General features: G+C 51.1%; 2 protein-coding genes across 13 annotated transcripts; one reads left to right on the forward strand and one right to left on the reverse strand.

Moving 5' to 3' along the window:
* The first annotated feature begins 6558 nt into the window (after positions 1 to 6558).
* On the forward strand, positions 6559 to 10284 carry TUFM (Tu translation elongation factor, mitochondrial). The gene is made up of 10 exons (XM_046666291.1): positions 6559 to 6841; positions 6945 to 7139; positions 7602 to 7768; positions 8020 to 8124; positions 8213 to 8377; positions 8525 to 8657; positions 8742 to 8846; positions 8962 to 9113; positions 9218 to 9337; positions 9914 to 10284. The coding sequence occupies exons 1-10, from the start codon at positions 6802 to 6804 to the stop codon at positions 10085 to 10087; spliced, it is 1356 nt and encodes a 451-aa protein (XP_046522247.1). The 5' UTR covers positions 6559 to 6801; the 3' UTR covers positions 10088 to 10284.
* Positions 10285 to 12477: 2193 nt separating this feature from the next.
* Positions 12478 to 24528, reverse strand: ATXN2L (ataxin 2 like). Of its 12 annotated transcripts, none has more exons than XR_006889354.1 (23): positions 23951 to 24492; positions 22395 to 22431; positions 22127 to 22183; positions 21969 to 22040; positions 21427 to 21577; positions 20889 to 21013; positions 19647 to 19738; positions 19001 to 19201; positions 18290 to 18465; positions 18018 to 18128; positions 17267 to 17476; positions 17107 to 17178; positions 16791 to 16861; positions 16332 to 16624; positions 16181 to 16250; positions 15485 to 15631; positions 15287 to 15359; positions 15007 to 15194; positions 14523 to 14652; positions 14312 to 14433; positions 13931 to 14143; positions 13244 to 13796; positions 12478 to 12978 (listed from the first exon to the last, which is right to left on the reverse strand). XR_006889354.1 is itself a non-coding variant. In XM_046666282.1 (23 exons), the coding sequence occupies exons 1-23, from the start codon at positions 24250 to 24252 to the stop codon at positions 12952 to 12954; spliced, it is 3207 nt and encodes a 1068-aa protein (XP_046522238.1). In that variant the 5' UTR covers positions 24253 to 24492; the 3' UTR covers positions 12479 to 12951. The 12 variants fall into 12 exon arrangements, 10 of the variants coding, with proteins under 10 accessions (XP_046522246.1, XP_046522238.1, XP_046522237.1 ...); XR_006889353.1 differs by having other exon boundaries at positions 12478 to 13001; XM_046666282.1 differs by having other exon boundaries at positions 12479 to 13001; positions 13553 to 13796.
* Positions 24529 to 25296: the final 768 nt, after the last annotated feature.

Genomic DNA, 25296 nt, shown 5'->3' on the forward strand with positions numbered 1-25296 from the left:
CTGATGGCTGGGGGACCCCATTTGCAGCTGGCATCTGGAGTGGGGGAAGGCTTTGGGAGGAGTGAGGTCATAATTTGTGGGGTCTGTTAATTCTGGGTAGTTAATGTCAGAACCAAACTTCAGTACACCAGCTGGGGTTGAAACAGAATACTAACCCTGAACCAACACTTGTGACCAAGAGGGATAGATTATGCTGATTGTTAAACACCGGATCACAGACCCCTCCTCTGAGATTGGAATGGGCCCAGCGCCGACCAACCTCCATGGGCTGAGCACAGCAGAGGGTGGCTCCTTAAAGGAAAACCCGGGTCTCTGACCGGAGGGGAAGTGGTTGCTTGTGGGATTCTGGAGGTCATCTTGGCCCTCCTCCACCTCAAGAGATGGGGATTTCTCCTATTTTGTCTTCTTTTCTGCAATATCAAGTTCAGCCTTGGTACTTTGGCTGCGACCTCCTACCCCTCCACATCATACTCTGCTCACTCAGGACATTCTGACAGCCTGAAGTCCTCCGGCTTCACTGAGGCTCTGCCTCTGAGCCTACACACACCACTTCCCTCGCTCCTGTCGGTCTTCCTCCCTTCCGTTTCAGGCTTCAAAGTATGGCCTCCTCTAGGAAGCCATGCATGGCCAACCCACTTAGGCCACCTCTCAAGTACCTTTTACTTAGTAGCTTTGTGTGACATTCACAAAGTGTTTCCAATTGGAGTGTCTCCAGTCACAGCTGAGGGACATGAGTGTGATCGGAGTTCTGTGTTTGGAGGGGCATCCAGGGCCCGTATGAGGGGAGTGTGGGGGAGGACTGGAAGCAGAGGAGACGAGTGCAAGGGTCCTGGAGAGGGCTGACGCCACCGGGCCAGGGCAGTGCAGTGGGGTTAGTACCAAGGAGAATGTCCAGAGAGATTTCTGAGGAGGCATTGCCAGGCTGCTTGGTGGACAAAAGAGCGATGGATGCCCCTGAGCTTCCAATAAGTCTGTTGAGTGGCACCGAGGACAAAGCTCTGGGTCCTAGTTGCCAATTTGCTACTAAGTTGCTAGACAGCCCAGGACTCATTTCAATTACGCCAGACCCCACCCTCCTTTTAGAAGTTAGAGCTACCACAAATCTTAAGAGATCATAAAGTTTAACCTCGTCCCTCCATCCCCATTTTATAGATAATAAAGCACAGGCCCCAAAAGTTACAGTGATTGACCTTTATTTTTAAAATGAATGCGAATATAAAATTTGTTTCCCATAGAAAACACCAGGAACTTAAGCCCAACACAAATGCTCAGCTGAAATGATTCGACACATAATTCCTTCAACAAATAGTTCTTCACCTAAGTGTTAGGCACTGTTCTTAGGGTAAAAAATAAGTTCTTACTGTTATGAACTGGTGAGACAGAAAAAACAACAACAACAACAAGCAAGCAAACTAAGAAAATAATTTTGGATGCTTAGGTGCTATGAAGAAAGTCAAAGAGGACCATTGGTAAGAGGGTGACTTGGGGCTACTTTATTTTTATTTATTTATTTATTTTTTGAGGAAGATTAGCCCTGAGCTAACTACTGTCAATCCTCCTCTTTTTGCTGAGGAAGACTGGCCCTGAGCTAACATCCATGCCCATCTTCCTCTATTTTATATGTGGGACGCCTACCACAGCATGGCATTTGCCAAGCGGTGCCATGTCTGCACCCGGGATCCGAACCAGCGATCCCCGGGCCGCCAAGAAGCGGAACGTGCAAACTTAACCGCTGTGCCACCAGGCTGGCCCTGGGGCTACTTTAGATAGAAGAGGTTGACACTTGAGGTAGGACCTGGGTGAGAAGGAAGCCATGGGGAAAGCTACAGGGAAGAGTGTTCCAGGGAGAGGGAAGAACATCTGCAAAGACCCTGAGGTAGAAACAATCATGGGATGTTTGCAGAACAGGATGGCCAGTGTGGCTGGGAGGCAGTGAGAGGAACATCATACTAGATGGGGCCAAAGAGGCGGGCAGGGGCAGGTGATGCACCTTGTGGGCCACAGCAAGGAGTCTGGATTATTTTTTTTAATAACAGCTTTATTTAAAGATAACTCACCTGCCATACAATTCAGCCATTTAAAGTAAGAGTTTGGATTTCATTCTAACTATACCAAGGAGTCATTGAGGGAGGATTAATTTCTGATCCACTTTTTTTTTTTTGGTAAGGAAGATTAGCCCTGAGCTAACATCTGTGCCAATCTTTCTCTATTTTGTATGTGGGACGCCTCTACAGCATGGCTGATGAGAGGAGTAGGTCCAGGCCTGGGATCCGAACCCGTGAACCCTGGGCCGCTGAAGTGGAGCACGTGGAACTTGAACCACTTGGCCATGGGGCTGGCTCCCTCTGATCCACATTTTAAAGATGGATCTGGCTGCTGTGTGGAGAATGGATTTGACAGGTATTGAGAATAAGAACAGAAGCTGGGAGACTCACTGGACAGGTTTGTGAGGGAACCCAGATGAGAGATGATCCCAGATGGAACCACAGTGTCGACAGTGAAGACAGAGAGAAGTGGTCACATTTGAGACAGATTTGGGAGAGAGAACCAGCAGGACTGGATAATGGGTTAGATGTAGGGGTGAGGGGAAAGGAGAAAAGTGGTGCTGCTTATTCAGACATATAAGGAGAGTGTGGGAGAAAACAGAGAGTCCTGTTTTGATATGTTAGGTCGGTGGCACCACAGTGGTGGCACCCTTCTGTCTGGAACACTCATTAATAGTTCAAGGGCAAACATTCACAGAGGCCTGCTGTGGGCAGGCACAGAGGATAGAGATAAAGGAAGCCCAGTCCTGACCCTACTCAGGTCACTGTCTCAGACAAGTGCAGCCAAGAAATATGTCTCAGGGTACCAAGGGCTGTAAGACAGAATCTGTTTGGATGTATCTGGCTGCAAATAAGAGACAACTCTGACACAGTCCAGCTTAAACAATAAGGATCCCCGTCGTCACACACTACAAGGAGTCCAGCCTTCTAAAATCCTCTTTGCTTTGCCCTCTTCTGAATTTCGGCTTCATCATCGACTGGGAGCAAGGTGTGTACAGTAGTTCCAGGCTTCCCATCCAGACCCAGCAACATCCAAAGTCAGAATGAGGTCCATCTCTTCGGTGTCTCCTTAAGAGTGAGAGACCCTTTCCTGGAAGGCCCCAACCCACCCGCAAGCAGATCTGCTGCCAATCATTGGCCCCAAAGGAGTCACACACCCAACCCTAAACAAGCCCTCTGGCAGGGAGAATAGGACCACCAGAAGTGTACTAGACCTGTCAGGACTTATTCCCAGAACTGGGGAAAGGGCCACCCTGAACAAAATCAGGGCCTTGCCTGCAGGAAGATGGAAAAATGGCTGTTCAGCAGGAGCTCAAAGTGTCTGTCACACAACAGAATGAACGGACTGCTGGGAGGGCGGGGGGGGGGGGGGGGGGCCGGTGACCCAAAAGGCAGTTTGATTTTTAACAGCTTTTTTTTTTTTTTAAGATTGGCACCTGAGCTAACATCTGTTGCCAATCTTCTTCTTTTTCTTCTTCTTCTTCTGCTCCCCAAAGCCCCGAGTACACAGTTGTATATTCTAATTGTAGGTCCTTCTGGTTCTGCTATTTGGGACGCCACCTTAGCATGGCCTGATGAGCAGTGCTAGGTCTGCGCCCAAGATCTGAACTGGTGAAACCCTGGGCCGCCAAAGTGGAGCGCGGGAGCTTAACCACTCAGCCACAGGGCTGGCCCCAGCAGTTTGATTTTAAGAGCATCTTTTTTAAGACTTCAAGATTCTGCACAGAGAATTTTTCTTTCACTGTAATCACATAAATGTTTGAAAGAGACAAAAATCTCTCTTTCTTGAAGCAAATTCACAACCTCTTAAAGCCATGATGGTTTTTGACTTCCTTTGTCCCACTCCCCACTCCCACCTTGTACGCATGCTATTTTTCTATGGTAGCCAGCCTTCCTTCTTCATTTAACACTGCTCCCAAGCATTTTCACAGGTGGTTGGCTCCCCTTGTCTCTGCAACTCTGTGCCCACTCAGTTAATATTTAGTGGCTAAGCCAAAATTCATGCTACCATATCCACATACTGGACACTTGTGTTCATTCCACTCTTTCACTGTGATATTGGTCTTAGGCATGGCTGGACATCTGGGCAAACTTCCTGCCATCAGTCCTGCTCCCCAACATCACAGTTAGAATACATCTCTCAGCCTTCTCTGATACAAGGACACTGACATATGATGATCCAGGCTTCTCCAATCAGACACATCCATGTGAGACTTTGAATTTGCCTGGCTTTGGGGGCCAGGGGAGAGAGAAGGTCATTTCCTTGATGCAAAAGTGGCTTCAGTGCCACAAGCAGTATTTGCTGCAGACAAGACTAAGTCCTGGCATTTAGTGTTTGGTGGCAGTGGCAGTAGCAGCAGTTTTCTTAACAGGTCAGATCAGTTTTATGGCTTGGGAGCTATTTCTCCAGCCCGCCCCACAATTCTGTAAGCAGCCTAGCACCCTTACACAAATCCCTCTTCTGCTTAGACCAGCCAACGTAAATTCTGTGACCTGTCAATCAAGACTCCTGACTTTTACAGAGGATGCTGAAGTCAACAGCTCTACAAAAAATTCTCTCCCTTTGGACTCTTTTCTGAGCACTGTGTTTCTCAAATTTCACTCATTCATGTCCTCTAAATTTGCCATATATTCATACCACCCATAATATCATCTACCAAATGCCATTTTTTTAAACTGATTAACTTTTAAACACAGTATTTACTATGCTAGTCTTTTTTTTCAAACTAATACACATTAAAATAAATACAGCACTGGGGCTGGTCTGGTGGCGTAGTGGTTAAGTTTGTGTGTTCCGCTTCAGCGGCCTGGAGTTTGCCGGTTTGGATCCCAGGCGTGGATCTACACACCGCTCCTCAAGCCGTGCTGTGCCAGCATCCCACATAAAATAGAGGAAGATTGGCACACATGTTAGCTCAGTGACAATCTTCCTCAAGCAAAAAGAGGAAGATGGATAGGAGATGTTAGCTCAGGGCCAATCTTCTTCACACACACACAAAAAAACAAAACCAGCACCACTAAAACAGAAAGCATTAGTTCAAGTACCACCCCCAAAAATCTCACATGCTGGTAGTGGCCAATAGTGTCTCAGGATAAATTCCCAGGAGTGGAGTGACTGAGGTACAGAGTAGGGACAAAGGAAATCCTTTCCTTTTATACTATACTAACCCTTCCTAAGCAGAGGTGATGGACTAGACGGCCGGGAGGACAGAAGTCTTAGCAAGTTCCTCATTTTATCTGAGCAGTAAAATGACAAATTATAGCACAGTGCAGTGGTTAAGGGCACACTTTTTTGGAGTTTAGCTGTGTTGGGTTCCTTAATCACCTTGATGCTCACTTTTCTCGCCTGTACAATGGGGGAAATAATGGCTTCTACCACACAGGATAACATTGGGAGCATTGAATGCGAATGAACATGAAGCATTTGCAATGCCTGATCCATAAAAAGCTCTAGTTCTGAATTTCTCAAACTCCTCTGAGCTTAAAAAAGGTGTGTGTGTGTTATAAATAAATATAGTTTTCCTGTCTCTGCCCAGACCCTACTGAATCATAATCTCCAAGGGAGGAATTAGGAAATCTATTTGAAACAAACACCAATTTGAGTATTAGGATCTGATGAGTTTCGGAAACACTAATCAGAGTCAAGCAGCTGCTACCATCATCCCAGGGAGATGAGACGATGGATGTTAAAGTTAAAGGTCATTCATTTTGCTTGCACTCATTCATTCAGTTAGATATTTACAGAGCACTAACCGCGTGGCCCGCCCTGTGTTCGGTGCTAGGGACACAGAAGGCACAAGAAAAACTCAGGCTGCCCTTACAGGCATTCGAGGCTGGTCCCTCGCCCTCAGTGTCATCTGTAAATCTGGTGGGTAGGTGGGTCGATGATCAAGGGAATTACTTCCTGAGCTGCTGAGGGGCTACAGGGGTGGATGGCAAAGGTTTGTCTGTCCCCGCAGGCTGTGAGCCAAGAGGGCGGGTATTTGAGGGTCAAGGACTGTGGGTCTCAGGACACCATTCCTACCTCCTGTCCAGCCTATTTCCTCTCAGAGCCAGGCATCGAGATCTCCCTATGAAGTAGATACTATTTTCATCTTACAGATAAGAAAACAAACACTCAGGTAAGAGATGTGTCACACGTGAGCCCCACCCTCGAAGCGCGCCTAAGATCGTCTTCCTCCGCCTGGCCACAGTGCCTGGTCCAACCTCCAGCTGCGGCACAAAAGCCTCCAGATCTCTCGCCAAACCTGCGCAGTGGGGTGGACTCTAGGGAATTCGGGACCAGGACATTCCTGAGCTGTCCGAGCCAGGGCCGCCGTCTCTGCCTCCCCGAGGCCGGTACCGTCCCTCCGGACTCGGCAAAGCGCACCTACCTCCCACGCTAAGTGCAAACCTAGCCCGCCGCCCTGGGAACTACAACGCCCATGAGCCTTCGGGGCGTGGTGCATTATGGGACGCCTCACGTCGTCCTCCAGCGCCGCCAGAGAGAACTGCGTCGCCTGCCTCGGCCCGCCAGGTCCAAGTGCGTTATAGACAGCTTGTCCATCCTTCCCCGCCCGCGAGATACCAGCACCTTCCATGACGTCTCTGTCCTGTGCCCGGAAGTCGGCGGAGATGACCATGAAAACTGGTGGCTAGAGGGGCCCACACTTTCCCTCCCAGCCCTCACTTCCGCCGGAAGTGGCCTCCGGTCTCAAGTGCCCTTTCCTTGTTGCACGCGCCAACCCCGGCTGCTTGGGGTGCGAGTACGACCACCATGGCGGCCGCCACCCTGCTGCGCGCGCCTCTCTTCAGCGGTGAGGGGGCGAGGAGGGCGATAGCAGCCTGGGGACACGTGGGGGTCTGCGAGAGTGGCCGGGCTTGCACCCGCGTCCTGACTCCAAGCCTCTGCCCCGGCAGGTCTCGGCGCCGGCCCAACCCCGCTACTGCAGGGTCTGTTGCGGCCGCTGAAGGTCCCAGCACTGTCCCACTTGTGTCGCGGCCTGGCCGTGGAGGCCAAGAAGACCTATGTGCGCGACAAGCCCCATGTGAACGTGGGTACCATCGGCCATGTGGACCACGGCAAGACCACACTGACCGCTGCCATCACTAAAAGTAAGGGGGGTTGGGGTTGGGGCGTCCAGCAGCATCTGCTTTGCTGGCGGGGTCTGGAGCCAGGGAGATGGGGCCAGCAGAGTGGCTGCTGGAGGTGCTTCGTGTGGCCACAGGAGCCAGAACTCGGGCGGGCGGTGGGTTGGAAGATGCGGGAGACAGATTTCCACTAAACTTGAAGAACTTTGTAATGCATAAATTGGGGACCCGGAATAGCCTCCTCCTAGCCCTCGCCAGTGCCTTGTGCACTGTGCAGAGGCTTTACCCTAGGGAAGTCGCACGGCTTGACCTTGAGGCCCTTTAACGTTTCTTTCCGACCCGAAGTTACCTCTGCTGGAGGAGTTGAGGGAACTTTATTCTCCCAATTGTCCTTTGTTTAGGTGAGAAGGGCCCAGGCGTGTAGCTCGAGCCCTGCCTCTATCTCTGGAACTTTAGCTGAAAGGTGTTTTCTCTTCCCTCCGTTAGTTTTAGCTGAGGGAGGTGGAGCCAAGTTTAAGAAATATGAGGAGATTGACAATGCCCCGGAGGAGCGAGCCCGTGGTATCACAATCAATGCGGCACATGTGGAGTACAGCACTGCTGCCCGCCACTATGCCCACACAGACTGTCCGGGTCACGCAGATTACGTTAAGGTGAGAGAGTTGCTGGGGACATGGCCAGGAGCTGCCTTCTGTCAGGAAAAATGTTAGATTTGTGGGGAGGAGATTAAGATAATCAATTAAAGATGTATGAGTTTGGGCTCATGGATTTGTGGGCGTTGCCGGTCATAGTGAATGGTAACATGGTAGCTGAGAAAAGTGGTTCCTAACTGTTGTGCTTGGCTAGATGGATGTGGAGCTGAGGTGGTTGTTGAACTAGGCTTTTCTTCTGCTCCCTCTACCAGAATATGATCACAGGCACCGCTCCCCTCGACGGCTGCATCCTGGTGGTGGCAGCCAATGATGGCCCCATGCCCCAGACCAGAGAGCACTTACTGCTGGCCAAGCAGGTACTCAGAGCCTGGGTCGGGATGGGGAGAAGAAGAGTGGGGAGTTGGGCCGCTCAAGGCAGCATCTCTGTCTCTTTCCCATCTGTAGATTGGAGTAGAACACGTTGTGGTGTATGTGAATAAGGCAGATGCTGTCCAGGACTCTGAGATGGTGGAGCTAGTTGAGCTGGAGATCCGAGAACTACTCACTGAGTTTGGCTACAAAGGGGAGGAGACCCCTGTCATCGTAGGCTCTGCCCTCTGTGCCCTCGAGGTGAAGATGGGGTCAGGCGAGGGCTGCTGCTGGCAGAGGATGGGGTTGGATGGGCATCCAGAGCTCAGCTCTGAGTCTGGGGAGTGGCTCTTGGTAAGTAAGGGGAGCAGAATGGAAATTTCAGAGTCCTGTCATCTCCACCCATAGCAACGTGACCCTGAGCTAGGCGTGAAGTCTGTGCAGAAGCTGCTGGACGCTGTGGACACCTACATCCCAGTGCCTACCAGGGACCTGGAGAAGCCTTTCTTGCTGCCTGTAGAGTCAGTTTACTCTATCCCTGGTGAGGACCGTGCTCATTGGCATTCTCTCCCCCTAGCAATAGCCTTAGCCAGGGTCCCTGATGTCCTGTCCTGTTTTCTCCCAGGCCGGGGCACAGTGGTGACAGGTACACTAGAGCGTGGCATTTTGAAAAAGGGAGACGAGTGTGAGTTCCTGGGACACAGCAAGAACATTCGCACTGTGGTGACAGGTATAGGAAAGAAGCCTTGGCACCCAGGGGCTGGCTCCAGGATCACCTCTCCCCTTGCAGATCCCTTGGGTCTTCTTTCTACCCCAGATCTTCCTCTCTTGTCTCTTCCTCCTAGGCATTGAGATGTTCCATAAGAGCCTAGAGAGGGCAGAGGCAGGTGACAACCTTGGGGCCCTGGTCCGAGGCTTGAAGCGGGAGGACTTGAGGCGAGGCCTGGTCATGGCCAAGCCAGGTACCATCCAACCTCACCAGAAAGTGGAGGCACAGGTGAGGGCTCCAGGTGATGGTGGGCAGGGCTGAGGCAAACTGTCCCCTGCAGAGAGGCAGTGCTTCCAGCCAAGCCCAGCTCTACCCTCATTGCTCTTTTTCAGGTTTACATCCTCAGCAAGGAGGAAGGTGGCCGTCACAAGCCCTTTGTATCCCACTTCATGCCCGTCATGTTCTCCCTGACTTGGGACATGGCCTGTCGTGTCATTTTGCCTCCAGGGAAGGTACGGTGGGTACAGGAAAGGTGACAGAGTAGAAGGGGCACTTATGATTTTAGCTCTGCCTCACTTACGGTTCCCCAGATGTGACAGTGTGGGTGGCTTTCCCTTGGTCAGGCTGGAGAGAGGCTGGCTAATGATGTAGATGAAGCTAGTGATGGAAGGGTGTGGACCAGTGGATTTAGGGGGTGAGTCCTCCAGTATCCCTTGGGCTGAAGCAGGTTAAAGACTTAGCTATACTAGCATTTACCCACAGAAAGATTTCCCAGAAAATGAAGGTGGTTCCTGTTGGCAGTTTGACTATATACAAGGGCTCAGAGAAGTCCTGTGACTAAGAAACCTGCATAACTCTCTATTTCCTCAATATTTTTTCTCAAGAATGTACCTTATCACTGATCACTGGTCCTTTTCCGCCTTTGCATATGCTGTTTGCGTCTGCCTCACAGCTGGGATGAGGCTATCCCCAGAAAGAATCGCCCTGTTGCATTTTCCCCTAAGTTTTAACCTCCTTGATAGTCAGCAAACTGTTGGAGTGAAGGCACCCTGAAGGCCATGTGTGTTCTCTGTCTCTGCTCCCTCCAGGAGCTTGCCATGCCTGGGGAGGATCTAAAGCTCAGCTTAATCTTGCGGCAGCCAATGATCTTAGAAAAAGGCCAGCGTTTCACCCTGCGAGATGGCAACCGGACCATCGGCACCGGTCTTGTCACTGACACGCCAACCATGACTGAGGAGGACAAGAACATCAAGTGGAGTTGAGTCTGGACCTCTGCTCAGGCTCTCTTGTGTTCAGGGCTGCACTGGTCAGTGTTCTCTCCTTCTGGTGCCCCCCCTTCCCAGGGCACAGGCTGCAACCCAGCATAGTGCAGCTAGACTGACACTTTCCCTGGTCAGAAGGGGCCACATGGCCTGCCAGGTGAGGTAGGTCAATAAACTGTTCTGTGAATAGTAAACTAGTGGGTGTGTCTGGTGTCCTTTGTGTAAGGTGGAGAGGACTGAGGAGTATAAAAAGTGGAGCTGAAGCCCAGGACAGAAGAGCTTGTGAGATATCCTGAGAGTTCATCTCTGTCTTATAGGCTGGAAAAGCTCCTGTCTTCATAAAGCTGTCAGCGCTGCTGTGACACTTGAGAAAGGCAGAGAAGCCAAAGGAGAAAGCCAGTTTAGTGAGCTTTGTATAATTGCCTAGCAAAATGCTACAGTAGGATATTGCTGGACATCCTACTGGGCATTAGTGGGAAAGGATTTGGTTATCACTTGGAGTCAGCATGGGCTCAGCTCAGATGCCAAACCCACCTCATTTCCTCTCTCTTACTAGGCTGTTAATGTCTACGTACCCTTGTTTAAGCTGATAATGTGGACTGTATCTTTCTTCTGAACTAGCACATAAGAAGTACTTAATAAATAGATAATCTGTGTGCTTAATGGGTAATCACCACTTCCAAATACAGGAGTGAGAAGTTACAGACTGAAGGTCTCATTTTCAGCATTTACTGGGATTTAAAATTAAGAAAAGGGCTGTCTTTTAAATATGCAGGGAGTGAAATGCTGAGTAGATTTTTAAAGACTTGAAATGACTGGCCAGGATGCTGACCCCAAACAAAAAAGGTAATGTTTGGCAAGGATTAATGGATACTGCTTTCACTCTTGGATCCTGACAGAGGAGTATACTCAGGACAGACAACCCACTGACGAGCAGCCCAGAGACAGGATGCTCTTGAGCCCAACCTGAGAGCTGTTTTGAGAAATTCAGAATCTGACCTGTGACTGCAGAGCAGAGGCAAACAGTAGGCTCGAGGGAAGGACGTAAGGAAGAACTTCACAGAAAAGTGTCGTCCAACAACAGATTTGTTTTACCCTCCAGTGTCCAAGGTGAGGCTGAAAGGTTTCACGGGGAGATGCCTGACTGCATGAAGGCTAAGCTCCCTTCCAACTTTGAGATTTCTGCAGTCCTTCCAGAAAGCATCAGAAGTAACACCTGCAATTATATCTCTCACCGTATTAAGGACCTGTCTCTCCATTTCCACTTGAAACATCCTGAGCCTAGTTGAAAGTTTCCCTGCACCTGCCTCTTCCATCACTGCCCCCCAACCCCAATTGACATCCCCCAAGAGAGCTCTTTCACTTGGAATCCCAAACTCACCCCTTTTTAGCTGTCAATTAGCTGCTGTAGATAATCCCTTTGCTCACCTCTTTATGTACCTTCTCCCCTTCCTCCCCTAGCCCAGGCCTACCAATTACCAGGTCTCAGATTCACACCCTAGGAATTCTTCCCCAACATCTAACCTTCACGGTTCCTGCCCTGGTCTCAGCCAATTTTCTGTGGCTTTGATCTGAAAAACCTGTGCCTACCATGGAACACCAGTCGCATCCTCACAGTCCTGTAAGGGTGAAATTATCTCCATTTTATAGGTAAGGAAACCAAGGCCAGGTCACAGAATAAGAATTCCAAACTGCTGCCATGGTGGTGGGGGGGGAACCCTCCTCGGAAGTCTGTTATTTCTGCATCCCATGCTTGGCTCTTTTGTCCTGTCCATAATCCCGTTTAATTCCTGCTCCCTTAACCTGGCTCCTCAACCCAGCCCTCTCCCGTCTTCTCCCACTAGTAGCTTCCTCTTCATAGCTCTCACCCAGCACGTTTCAGCTGTGCACCATTCAGGCCTTTACCTTCAGTAGCCAAGAACACTAAAGCAATTTTCAGTATAGAGGTAGAGATCATTCATGAAGCGCTTATATTAGAAATGAAAACTTAGGGGCCACCCCCATGGCCCAGTGGTTAAGTTCTCGTGCTCCACTTCGGCGGCCCAGGGTTTCACTGGTTCAGATCCTTGACGTGGACATGGCACCACTCATCAAGCCGTGCGGAGGCAGCGTCCCACATGCCACAACTAGGAGGCACAACTGAAAAAATATATATACAACTATGTACGGGGGAGATTTGGGGAGAAAAAGCAGGGGGGGAAAAACACTTAATATCACACCTCAAGATGAGGCCAATTTTGAGGTGAGAAAACAGTGCCTGGGAGGTTGGGTGACCTGTGCAGCAGTCAGAGCCAGAAGGGCAGCACCTGTGGACCGTGCTGCCACCCTGCCCCATCTTGGGAACCACACAAGACTGCCAGCTAAGATCTTACTCTATTCTCCAAAGAAGAAATTACAGGCAGGTTAAGTTAGTTTAAAATTTTATTTTTTTAATTTTTTTTTTTAAATATTTTTATGTAATAAAAAGTAAAAGTCCTTGTCCAACCATCCTTGTGGGGCATCTGTCTGTCTCTCAGGCAGGTCACTCAAGTTAATGGGGAAGAAAGAACAGGGGGCCCAAGTCTGAGGTTATAAATAATAGAAAATAAAAGATCTTCTGTCTCCAGTGGGGAATAGGTGAGGATGGGAGGGCAAGATAGGGTGTGGATGGGCAGGGCCAGAGCAGGAATCCCCCCACCCCCACTGGACCCTGGCCCTGCCCACTTTGAGGCCCCTCCCATTCAAGGTGCTTGGCAGGAATTCCCCAGCTCCCCTGGGGAAAAGGGGCGGTGGGGGGCTGGGACTGGTCCGAGCTGCTGGGGGAAGAGACATAGATCACTCTTCCCTCCACTCATGGAGGTCTCAGGTCGCGGCCAGGACAATCTTCAGTTCCCCGGGGGGTGGAAGGGGAGCTGCTGGGAGGGATGAGATTGAACTGGTTGGAGGGGAAAGAGAAGAGAGCAGGAGCATTAGAACCCAAGCAGCTGTCCCTTCCTCCAATGCCATCCAGCGTGGGGTGTGGGGGAGTGTCTGAGTGGAGCAGCTTCCTCAAGGTGTCTCATGGGGCTGTCAGAGCACAGATCAATCGCTGTTTCCCAGTGAGCCAGAGCCCTTACTCGTGTGCCCAGCTCAGCCCCCCACACCCCAGCCTGGCCCTGTCTGCTGCGCTGACCTTACCTCGGCTAAGTCAGGAGACAGTCGGGGTCACTGAGAGCTGGGGAGGCAGTGGGGAGGGGGGCTGCTGGATCACAACTGAGCGAGGACGGAGGGAAGCAAAGGACAGAGCCAGGAGCAAGCCCCTGGCGGCGGCGACTGTGGCTTCTGCCCACCCTACATACTTCACAGACAGGTGCAGGTCGGCGGGCGCCCTGTGGGACAGCCCTGCCTCCAAGACCCCTCACTCCCCACCCAGAACCCGTGCATCCTGCCCCACCTGCAGCCCATCAGCTCTTCCATGCCAAATTCCCCCAGCTAACGAGAACTCACGAATCCTGTCATCGGCTCCTCCTGGAAATCCAGGCGCCTGGCCAGGCTGCTCACCTTGGGGGTGTCCGATGTAGGGGTAGGGTGAGGGTGTGGAAGCTGAGAGTGCAGGCACCCCACTCTGGGGCACCGCGCCTTGGGGGGGGCCCCCATGGCTCTGGGGTGGGTGCAGCAGCATCACCTGGGGCGGGTGGGGAGCCCCAGGGTGAGGGGGCGGGGCTGCTGTGATTCCAGTTTGGACATGGGCCTGCAGAGAACAGAAAGCAGCTGGGAGCATCACAGAAGCCTCACAAGGGCTCTGAGTATCCTAACATCAGGAACACTAAGTAAGGGTGGCACCAGGAATTCAGGAAAGAGGAAGTAGGTCCCTTGGCTTCTTACCTGGGTAACATGGGCCATGTTGGTGAAGCCGTGGGGCAGCTGCTGGTGGGGATGGATGGCATACACAGCGGCTGGTTGGGGGAAGCTGCTCTGAGGGGACTGGGCAGAAGGCCCCGGTGGCAGAGAAGGCGGTGTGCCTGTCAGGGCCCCTGGGTGGTACAGATTCTGCTGTGGCTGTCCACTGCCCAGGTGTGGGGCCTGCCCCGCCTGGTGCTGTTAGGGGGAGGGGAAGGGTGAGTACCACCCACTTCTCCAGTACCCAGGCCTACCGCCTGCTGACTGACCCCTGATCCTCCCCACTAGGAAATGACCCCTAGCTCTATCCCTCTCTTCCAGCAACCCGTTCCTGCCCCAACCACTCGGATCCCACATAGCAGGCACCTGGACGGGACTGGGGGCCGCATGCTGGGACTGCGGCTGGCTCCCAGTAGGTGTGGTGGCCGGCTGCGGCTGGTGGGCATGGAGCTGCGTGGCATGGTGTGGATAGGACTGGTGAACAGTGGCTACAGCAGGAAAGAGGGAGAATCAACGCTGAGCACACCAAAGGGGACTGAGGAGCACAGCCTGAAGGGGAGGCCTGAAGAGAACTCACCATAAAGGGCTTGGGGAGTGGGCTGCTCTGCAGAAGGGTACTGAGGGGTGGAGGACGACACAATGGCCTGGGGATGACTCCCTGACGTCAGCATGCGTGGGCTGCCTTGAAGCATGGGGGCAAACACCGGCTGGAGGAGCAAGGAGAGGAGCAGTTGACATAGCAGAGGACTTGAGAGGCATTCCCTGCTGCCCAATAACCTTTGCACAGCACTACTCTGGCCTTGTCATACTTACCTTGTTTAACATTCACAATAATCCTACCAAGTACATGCTGTTTTAAACAATCTACACTTCACAGAGAGAGAAAAAAAACCACTAAGGCTCAGGTGTTCAGTGCCTTGCTACAGCCCTAGCAGAGCCAGGACTGACACCAGCCCAGGACACTGCCTGCCTCTCTCACCCAGCTCGAGTCTAGGAGGTGGAAAAGATGGGGTCCCTAGCAGGGGCTCAGTACCCCGACTTCCCTCCTGTGCCTCAGTCACCTGTGAAGGATAGTGGGCCATGGGCTGCATCATGGCGGGCTGGCCTGGGAACTGCTGTGGGTTGTATGGGATGTAGGAAGAGTAAGGTGTGGCAGCCACCAGAGGTGGGCCAGCAGCGGCAGCGGCCTGCATCATCGGAGGGGCTGAAGCTGGCTGGTGTTGGTCCGAGCGCTGTGGGGGCAGGGAGCCTGGGGGTGGGGAAAAATAGCACCGAGCTCAAGCTCTATCTGCCAGAAGTAGCTGGGCAGCCCTAGTGACTGAGCCTCCCAACCCTGCTCACCTTTTGCTCCCCGGTACTTGCCCTGCTGTCCAGGCACTGAGTTGGATACAGGATATGGATACATCTGAGGTGCCTAGGGACAAGAACACGGTTGAGGCTGAATGACCTGTTTATAAATGCCTAGAACAGGCCTGACTTGGCCCCTTGGCGAGCCCAACCAAACCTCTTACCCTGGGCCCATTCAGTCTCCTCTCTTACCTGAACAGCTGGTCCCATGTGGATCGGAGGTATGTAGGAAATGTACTGGGGGCTGTAGAGCCCACTCTGGCCTGCTGTCAGCACCGGGATGGAGGGAGTTGAATGAGTCCGGGGCCCTGGAGAAGTTGGGGTACTGGTGGATTTATTCTGTAAGAGACAAAGGAGGACAGGTATAAAACATTTTATGATTTTTGTATCCCCGCTCCCACACCTACTAAACAGCAACAGCATTCATGAAATGCATATGAAATGAAACATTCTATGCTTTATCTTGGTTAAGCCTCACATTAAACCCTCTGAGATGGGCATTCTCAAATTACAGGTGAGGAAACTGAGGCAGAGAGCTTAAATGGCTTATCCAAAATCACCAAGCTTATAAGTACAGGGGTTCAAGCCAAGTCAGTGAAATGAAACCTATGCTCATAACTACCCCGCTCACATACTCTCTGAGCCAAATACTAAGTCCCAGGAAGGAACTCGTAACTGCTTGTCAGACACATCAGGATCCCTTGCCACCCAAGCCTGAGACTTGTCTCTTTTCCCCAAACCAGTCCAGCTGCTGCTATCCCTACACACTTACACAGTGTCTCCTCTCACTGCCTGAGAGTTAGATGCTCCCCCGTCCTGTGCTCTATTAACCCGCTCCCAAGTCTCCCTCAAGGAAACCAAAGTCCACATTCTCCCATCCCATCTCACCACAGACAGCAGAGGCTTTGTGGGATTGAACTCCTTGGCATTGGGGTTCAAGGTTGACTTCTTGACTTGTCTAAGAGAGAAAAATAAATAAATCTTCATGGCTTGCCCCTTATCTCCCCTGACACCGAACCCAGCTCCCCACCTCACTCACTCAGCAACAGGGCCCTCATCCTTGTCATCTCCCTTGATGAGGCCCACTGGGGGGCTGCCAGTTTGGCTTGGGCAAGGCGGCGGAGGCTGCTCTGCCCCCTCAGTGCCTCCTGCTGGCGGCAGGGGTGCTTTGTCCTCTTTATCCAATGCAGACTCTGTCTTGGAGACTGGGGACCCTATGGGCTCTGAATTCAGTAGACCGTCAACCTCCTTCTCCTTCCCTTTGGCCTCCTCCTTTAAGATCCGGGGAGGAAAAGGATCCAGGCTGGTCTCAGGGGAGCTACTAGGCTGAAGCTGGAAAGAGAGAAGCACACACACGGTATTGTCCAGTCCAGACCCTGGGCCCTGCTGCTTTCATCCTTGCTTGCTCTTATCTCTTCTATCCCCCCTAGTCCTGTGCCTCTCCTATAAGGCCCCCAACATCCCACTTTATCCTAGCTCGTTCCCACACTTCTCTCACCTTAAACTGGGCCCCAAACTTTCTCAGTTCCTCCAGTTGAAAGCGTTTCTGTTCACTCTGAAGGCCAGGGACTATGAGAAACAGTGAAAAAAGAAGAAAACACACATTTCTTTTCTTGAAGGTAGCTACAGAGTGCCAGTAGCCCAAAGGACAAAGAAACCAAGGAAAAAAGACAAACTCTTGGGAATCCTCTAAGAAAAATTAGGATCAAAGAGCTGATACATATTGTCTATTTGTGCATTTCAACAACTTTCCTACTGAAATGCTCTCCTAATCAAAGAGGCATCAGACCTCACCAGGAAAAAACAATCCTCACCTTTCCCAGCTATCCGGGACAGCTCCTGGGACTCCAGAGTTCTCCCAGGTTCCTTGGTTGGAAGTTCTTTTACTGAACAAGAAGAGAGAGACACCTACAGGTCCCTCTGTCCAGAACTACACTTCGCATTGTCCACAGCCCTCAACCATCTGGCTCTTACCATCTGTGGGGGCCAGTGAGATCTTTGGGGAAGCGGGGGAAATTGAGCCTACTCCAGGATCAACTGATGATGTCACAGGGATGGAAGCTGAAGAAGTTGCTACTGCTGAGCCAATGGGAGGCTCAGGACAGGAAGCTGAGATTGGGGCAGGGGCAGCCGACTTGGGAGAGCGTGGTGGGTACATTCGGCTCACTGGAAAAAGAGAGAGAGCTGTACAATGATTACTGCTGGTCAATAAGCAAAGGGCATACGCAACTTACTAGAAACACCAAGAAAATTTATCTACTTCTTTACACACACAGTCACAAACCTAAGTGCCTAAAAGGGCAAGGCAAGTAACCTAAGCAGGTAAAATGGCCTCATGGCCACCATGAAAGACTGGAATGCTTAAAGGGGCAGTCACAATTCACTTCCAGCCAACTAGAGCTATGCAGCAAGACATGTTCAGTGTTGGCAGAACTTTCTGTATTTCAAAATAAACTGGTAATTTTCTAGGCTATCTCCTGTTTTAAAATGTTGGCAATTAATTTAAAGACACCTGCCAGTCAGACACAATCCATGGATTACGACGTTGGGATTTCTGCATGAAAGAACATGAAACATTCTTTCCTCAAAAGCATAAATCCAAACCCCCCAAAACATCTTTCATATCTTGAAACCCTCTCCCACTGCAGCATTCCAACAACTGACATATTTACATCCCTCTACACATTTCTATCCATTTCTTCATATAACACTGCTGAAATTTTACCTGCAGGAGGAGATGGAACAGAAGCTTCTGCAGAAGGCCTACTGCTGGGTGAAGACAGAGTCTTGGCACCTCTCAGAGGCCGCTGTGCCTTAGGGGACATGCGGGAAGGGCCTATTTTTTTTTAAAGATAGAGAAAAAAAGGCAGAGTACCTGCTATTACATTATCACCAATGCATAATTCTTCCAACCCACCTAAACCCTTTCAATTATCCTTCTCTTCTCCTTACCGTCCCCTTTCCCACCCTCTCAAGTCTGTTTCATAACTCACTCACCTCCATTGATACCACGTGTCTCAGAACCTGGGCCAGGGCTGCTATTGTCAAGATGGTGAGGGCCACGAGGCGGCAAAGAGCTAAGGCCAGGTCGGCCGCCCCGGGAACTACTGCATCGAACGCCTCCCCGGGGACCTTCCCGAACTCTCTGGGGTAGAGGGATATACTTTCCCTCCCTAGGGGGAGAGGAGTCAAATAAGGTTAAGAAGCCACAAAACCCACACATTTTGGCAAGATGACACCCTTCCTTCCAAAGTCCACTTCCCGTCCCAACACACACACCATGCCTAGCTGATGCTTCACAATTCTACCACTCCTGACCTCTGAGAAGGGTCGTATCACATTGTAATTCAAGTTGCAGCTTTTACAAGATACAGATCATCACGTACAGTTTGATTTCATTTTCATAAAGGGAAATATAAGCTATATATATATATATATATGGATGCATATGCAGAGGAAAAAATAATAAAGATATCAAAACTCTGAAAATTTTTCTTCTAAATCCCTAAGCTTTACCCTTGTTACCTCAGGTAAATTAGTTACCTGCTCTGGCCTTTAATCTTCTAAACCTAAAAACTGGGACTAAGTATGTTTTAATCTACATCTTACATGGCTGTGAGGCTTAAACAAGAGCGTACAAAGCTCTTGGCTGAATTCCAGGCCCACAGGGTGAGCCCCAATCAGACAGAGGCTGCTCCCAGCAATTACCTAGATGCCAAGCTGGGGCTCTCTCGTCCTGAACCCTGCCGCTGGACCGCACTGTGCTTCTCCTCTTCAGTGCGCCCATCATCGTTCTCCATGGCAATCCGCAGGCGGTACTGAGGGCTCGATTCAATCTCTCGAGCCAACTGGGCCGCTCGTAGCTCCCGCTGACGAAACTCTTCTGAGTTGTCCTTCTCTAAGGGCACCCTGAGAGAACCACCACCATCCCAGTCCAAGGGGGAAAAAGGAAAAATATTTCTATCAGTTCTATCACCAGCGCAGGCATGCGAGTTTTTAACCCCTTCAACAACTCAGCATATATTTAATGGGCATCCACTGAATCCCAGGCAGAGCAGAAAAGCATCTCTGAATATGAGAACACTTGGACACGTATGTAAGTATGTTTTAAGTTCTAGAGAAAAACTATGGACAGAATGACAAGAAAGCAGCTAATTCTACCCGAGATGGCCTGGAATCAAGATTAAGAGAAAACCTTTGAGAGAACAGTTCACAAGGCAGTCAGGAGTAAGGAGAGGGCAAGCTGTATCCCCAGAAAAGCATGAACAAACGCTATGTTCCACCTAGACATCTGCCTTCTTTTGGTGACCCCATGCCCCAAACTGTACCAACTGAGAAGTACCAAGACACTCACGTATAAGAAGAGAGACTGCTGTCATAGGTAGTCTTTACACCATAGTTTTCCTCATTGAACTTGAACATTTCATTGGGATCCCATCCATTGGACTAGGAACAGAAGAGGGAGACTATTTTAAAACCCAGCAAGGAGGGGCTGGCCCCATGGCCAAGTGGTTGAGTTTGTGCACTCTGCTTCGGTGGCCCAGGGTTTCGCCAGTTCGGATCCTGGGCACAGACATGGCACTGCTTATCAAGCCACGCTGAGCTGGCATCCCACACAACAGAACTAGAAGGATCTTTACAACCAGAGCACACAACTACGTACTGGCAGGTTTTGGGGAGGAGAAAAAGAAAAAAGACTGGCAACGAATGTTAACTCTGGGCCCATCTTTGAAAAAAAAGAAAGAAAGAAAGAAAACCCAGCAAGGAAAACGATGACCAATTATCATTCTCCTCCATCAAGTTGAAACACTTAAAAATCTGACCAAACCAAGAGTGGAAAAATAGAACATGCCTGGTAGGAATATCAAATAATACTACTGACTGCAGCACAAATTGGCAATAACTACTAAAACCAAAGTCTTAAGACCAAACAAGTTCATTTCCAGATTTGCATCCCAGAGAAATTCTGGCATATGTGCATGGGGATATGCTTTCTAAAAATTCAATAAGGCACTATTTTTAATAGCTAAACAATAGCAACAAAACACCAACTAGTAAAGGGATAAATACAACCTGATGTGTATACACGTGTATGTATATAAATAGAACAGTACACAATACTTAAAAGGAGTAAAAACTAGATCTATGTACGAAAATGCAAAAATTCACAAACAAAAACTCAGAAAAGTAAATTCTTAGGCAAATCAAACATACCAAAATAATAATGCATTCACTCATGAAGAAATTTTAAGTGATTCAAAGTAGCTGTTTTGGGGACAGGAAATGGGCCTACATGGTACTCAAACTTGTCTCTAATTTTGTTAAATTGAAAAAACAAACAAACGAACAAAAATCAACTTGAAGCAAATGTTAATAGTTGTCAATCACAGATGGTGTGCAGAGAATATATATTTTTGTTTTGTTATTTTCTGTACCTTTCCATCTGGAATCTGACTACCACCAATAGGTAACAGTACAAGATCCAACACTCACCCACCACCGCCCCCTTAGAACTCTTGGTTCTAAGAATGAGAACAACCCACACTCCGGCAGCAAAGCTGCCCAGCTCTCAGGTTCTCAGGGAAGGAGACTGTACCATGTCAGACTCGAGGTCGTAGTCATCGCTGTTGCTGTCACCCCCCTCCCAGCGCTGAAGCACCTTCTCTTTGTGCTCCCCATTCACCTTCGAGTTCATGGCAATGGCTGAATCAGTGAACTTGTCTGTGGGGGCAGAGTTGAAGATAACAAGTCAGGTGATATCTCACAGCCTTATTTCCGACATCCCTCACCCCCTACACGTAGATCAGGAGCAAAGAAAAGTTTATGTGTGTCAGGGTTGAGGGGGTGGCGTGGGTGAGTACAGCATAAAAAGCTTCATCTTATGAGTTCAAAAGGAGCAAGGAGTTGTTGAAAACAAATCAAGAAAAATATGAAGAACCACAACATAGGCTGGAATTCACCCCACTGTATCTCAGACATCAAGACATATTCTCAAGAAGAAAAATCCAGCCAACTTCCTTAGGAAAAACTAAGACGGTAAAGGGGCAAAACCAAAAAACAAAACTTAAGTCCTCATGTAACTGCTCTCTGCCCTCTACTCAGAGTGGGTCTGACATAACAGCCTGGCACAGTACCTTTAGTAGCATAATTGAAGTCAACATTTCGGAAGTGGACAAGCATGACATCACTTGGCTTAAACACCATGGTGTCCACAATGTCTTCCCGACGAGGGCCACCTACTGGCTCAGATGCTTTCCGGTGCACAGCGTCTACTGCTAGTTCAAACTATAAAAGTCCCATTTCCCAACACCCAAGGGTCAGTATCAAGAAATTTGGAGGCAAAAAAAGGCTATTTTTCTCTTACCCTTTCTAAACTTTTCCCAACATCACATTCTCATGTACACTGTCTTCTCAACATCAGTCACAGGACTTAGCAAAAGTCTCAAGTTCAAAATTGTACATTTTTAAATTTAAGCATTCTAACTTTAAAGTACCCAGCCCTCAAATTTCATGTCTTTTACTGCTTGCAGCACCACTCCAGCACAGGCCTAAAGAAACGAGTAACAGCCACAGTGTTCTCCAACACCACTCAATTCACATCTTCAATGAGCCTATTTCATTCTCCTCCTCCTCCTTCCATGCAACTCCCAAAATAAGCTAACTTGAATACACTGACCTTTGAGCTCAAAGTCTTGAAGATACCTTCATAGGTGGCACCATTCTTCACCTTTACATCACAGGTGGAGCCCTGGGAGAGTGGGGAAAATCAGAGCGTCTTCAGCAAACTGATGCATTACATTCCTCAAACAACCTAGGGGTTAGGTACCCACTTACCACAACAGCTGTAAGGAAATGCAGCATTCTGGAATTGTTGTAGACACCCTCAAACACCTGTCAGTAACACAGGAGAGAGAAATACAGGAACAGTCAGGCAACATCTCACCTCCTTCTAGATACCCACACTCCACTCACACCCACCTTGGATGTGCTGGGCCCCCTTCCCTTCTGAGCACCTGTGCCTATTTCTGCACCTACTCTGTCCTATATTCCCACATACACACTTTCAGGTCTCTGTACCTCAGAAGAGGAAAAAAGCACTCACCGGTGACTGTGGGGGTCCCTTTCCTGTGCTTTGTCCCCTATAAGAGAAACAAGAAACTAGTAATTTAAATATGTTCAATTCCTTTCATATGATACCATGTAAAGATGCTGGTTTAGACCAAAAACCAATTAACCAACAAGATTTTCAAACTCTCACCTTACAGAGGAAGAAACGTGTAGGCATTAAAAGCTAGTAAACACATTTCCTCCAAATCCGAGTAAAACAGACCTCAATCAACAACGGTTGTCAATTGCTTTAAGAACCAATTCAACACAATCTTCTCACTTTCTCCAAGGGACCAGGGCTACATGCTTCCAACAGACCCATACTACAGTATTCGGTAACCAATAAATCAGCCCAGATGTAAAGGTGGAAAAGCTCAGGGAGTGCAGAGTCGGAACTACCTAGCTCAGACACACAAACCTCTCACAGAGAAAAGACAATCATTTTCAGTAGCCCTATGCCCCAAACCCTGGGAGGAGAGCCCTCCCTCTACAACCCACCCTCTCAACTTCTTTACTCATTCAGTCTGCTACCCACTCTGGGAGGGGTCATCGATCGCCCGGTAACCCTACTCCTCGCTGGCTGATGTAACCGGCGGTTGAGGAGGGCGACGAGGGGGCCGTTGGCGGGGCTGGGGGACAGCGCAGCCGCAAAAGCCATCCACTGGGAGGCCTCGCCCGGTCTGCGCCTGCGCACTAAAGCCCACGGGCCTCTTGAAAACCTCCCCTCCCGCGATCAGAACCCAATGCGCCTGCGTATACCACCGCTCTCAATTCCATTAACCCACACACAGAACAAACTGAGCTGGGTGTCCACCACGCCTCCGCGACCACTAGGCAAACCCTTCCATGCACACTTCCAGCCCTTCTATATTTTCCCGGGGCTCGCGAAAGCCCGGCTCATAAGAGAGCATCCGCGCGCACGTACGGGAAGAGCGCGCGCGCGCTGGAGGTTACCGACCCGCAGTCCTTCCAGTTGTCCCTCCTTCCGTCCCCCCGCCCAGCCCGCTCCCTTCCTACTGGTCAGACTGGGAAGGGGGAGGTAGCAACCCGCTCCCAAGTCCCTCCCTCCCCATTGGCCAAACTGTGGCCCGCGCGCCCCCCTCCATTGGCTACGGCCGGAGACCCCTTCCAGCAGCTGACTCCCCATTGGCTGAAGCGGGGGACCGCGAGACCCTTCGCGGTAATGGAGCCAGGACCCCGATCACCTCTTTGCCCCCCCAACTCCTCGCTCCAAGGGCGCTGACGGGATGCGCCCCGCCTCCCCTTAAGGCCTGGGCCCGAGTCCTAACCAGGCTCTGAGAACTGAGCACGGCCCTTAAGTGCCCGGGTGGCCGCCCCGGGCCCCGTTCCCTCCGACCTGTTAGGACCTGAGGGGGCCCACCCCCAGCTTCACGGGAAGTTCCCCCACTCCCCTTGGCGCCCCTCAAAGGGAGCCAGGCTAGGGGCCCGCCTCGCGCAGTGTACTAAGCTCCCGGCCGCCGGGCCGGAACCGAGCCGCCGCCGCCGCCCTGCAGCCTCGGCTCCAGCGCCCGGAAACCCATCCTTCCTCACCTGGCGCTGCCGATGGCCGCTGCCCCGGGCCTCTCCTGATGCTGCTGCTGCGGCGGCGGTGGTGGCGGCGCCAAGATGCTCTCGGCTCCCCGGCGGAGCCCGCTCCCGGCAACGGCTGCAGGCCCCAGGCAGGGGGAAGCAGCCGCGGGAGGCCCTGGGGGAGCCGAGGTGGAGGCCAGGGGCCCTGGGAGGCCGCCGTTGGGTGGGCTGGTGCCTCCGGGAGGGCGGCGGGCCACGGCCTGTTGCGTGGGGGGCGGCTGCTGGGGCTGGGAGGTCTGTTGTGGCGGCTGAGGCTTCAACATGATGGCAGCGTCCGGAAGGGGAATTAGGGGGAAGGGTGGGAGGGAGGAGGCCGGGGCTAGGCCCCCGCCGGGGAGCGCGGGAAGCGAGGGGGATTGGGAAGCCGGCGACCCGCCGTTGGCGGGCGGGGGGAGCCCCGGGGTGTCGGGGGTGGATAGAGAAGACCGCGGCGTGAAGAAGCGCCGCGAGGCGGAAGGGGAGGGGGTCTCGCGGGCCGGAGGAAAGCGAGAGGGCGCGAGCCGGCCTGGCGCGCGTGCGCGTCGCCGGGGAGAGGGGAGGGGGAGGAACGCGGGGGGGGGAGCCCCGAAGGAGGGGGGGGGGGGAGGAGGGAGCGGCGGCGGGAGATGTCCGCGCGCACCGGGGCGGTTAGCACCGGGCGGGAGGGGAGAAAAAAAGAAAGGTGAATCTCGCGCCCCTAGTCTTTGCAGTGGGGAAGGAGCAGCGCGGGCGTTCACGCGCGCCGAGAATTTACGGTCCCTAAGTCTCAAATAGCTCTAGAGGCTGACGGCCGCGGTCGCCTCACAATGAGCGTGTGAAGCGCTAGGGGAGGAGCCGAAGACGCAGAGAGGAAGGAAGAACCGGTCGCCCCGCCTACGCCGCCGGCGTAGCATCGGGATACCTCCGCAGTAGTGTGAGATGTCCGGCCGTATCGTGCATTTCTTCCGCCATTTGGGAGCCCGTGGGCGGAGTCTAAATGCAAAAAAATCCCGGGATTAGACTAGTGTTCGCGCCTCCCAACCTGGTGGTATGTTTCCTGTGGCCCTACTGTTGACGTTGTCTGCTTTGAATAAAATAAAAGACTGATGGAGATTAATCAGTTTGAGCGTGCTGATCTTTTCAGATAAATCTATGTCTAATCCTAAATTATTTTAAAGTTAAATGGTTTTACACCTAAATGATTTCTCCGTGCCGTAGGATGAACCCTTAAACTGTAGTAACAGAATAACTGAAGGCCAAAGCTCCTAGTAGTACAAAATCCTCCACCCAACTCTGCAATAAAGCCAGCCTTCATTCATTCAAAATTAGGTGGGCATTAGGACATTAGG

Source organism: Equus quagga, chromosome 7 (genome assembly GCF_021613505.1).
Source record: "Equus quagga isolate Etosha38 chromosome 7, UCLA_HA_Equagga_1.0, whole genome shotgun sequence".
NCBI lineage: Eukaryota > Metazoa > Chordata > Mammalia > Perissodactyla > Equidae > Equus > Equus quagga.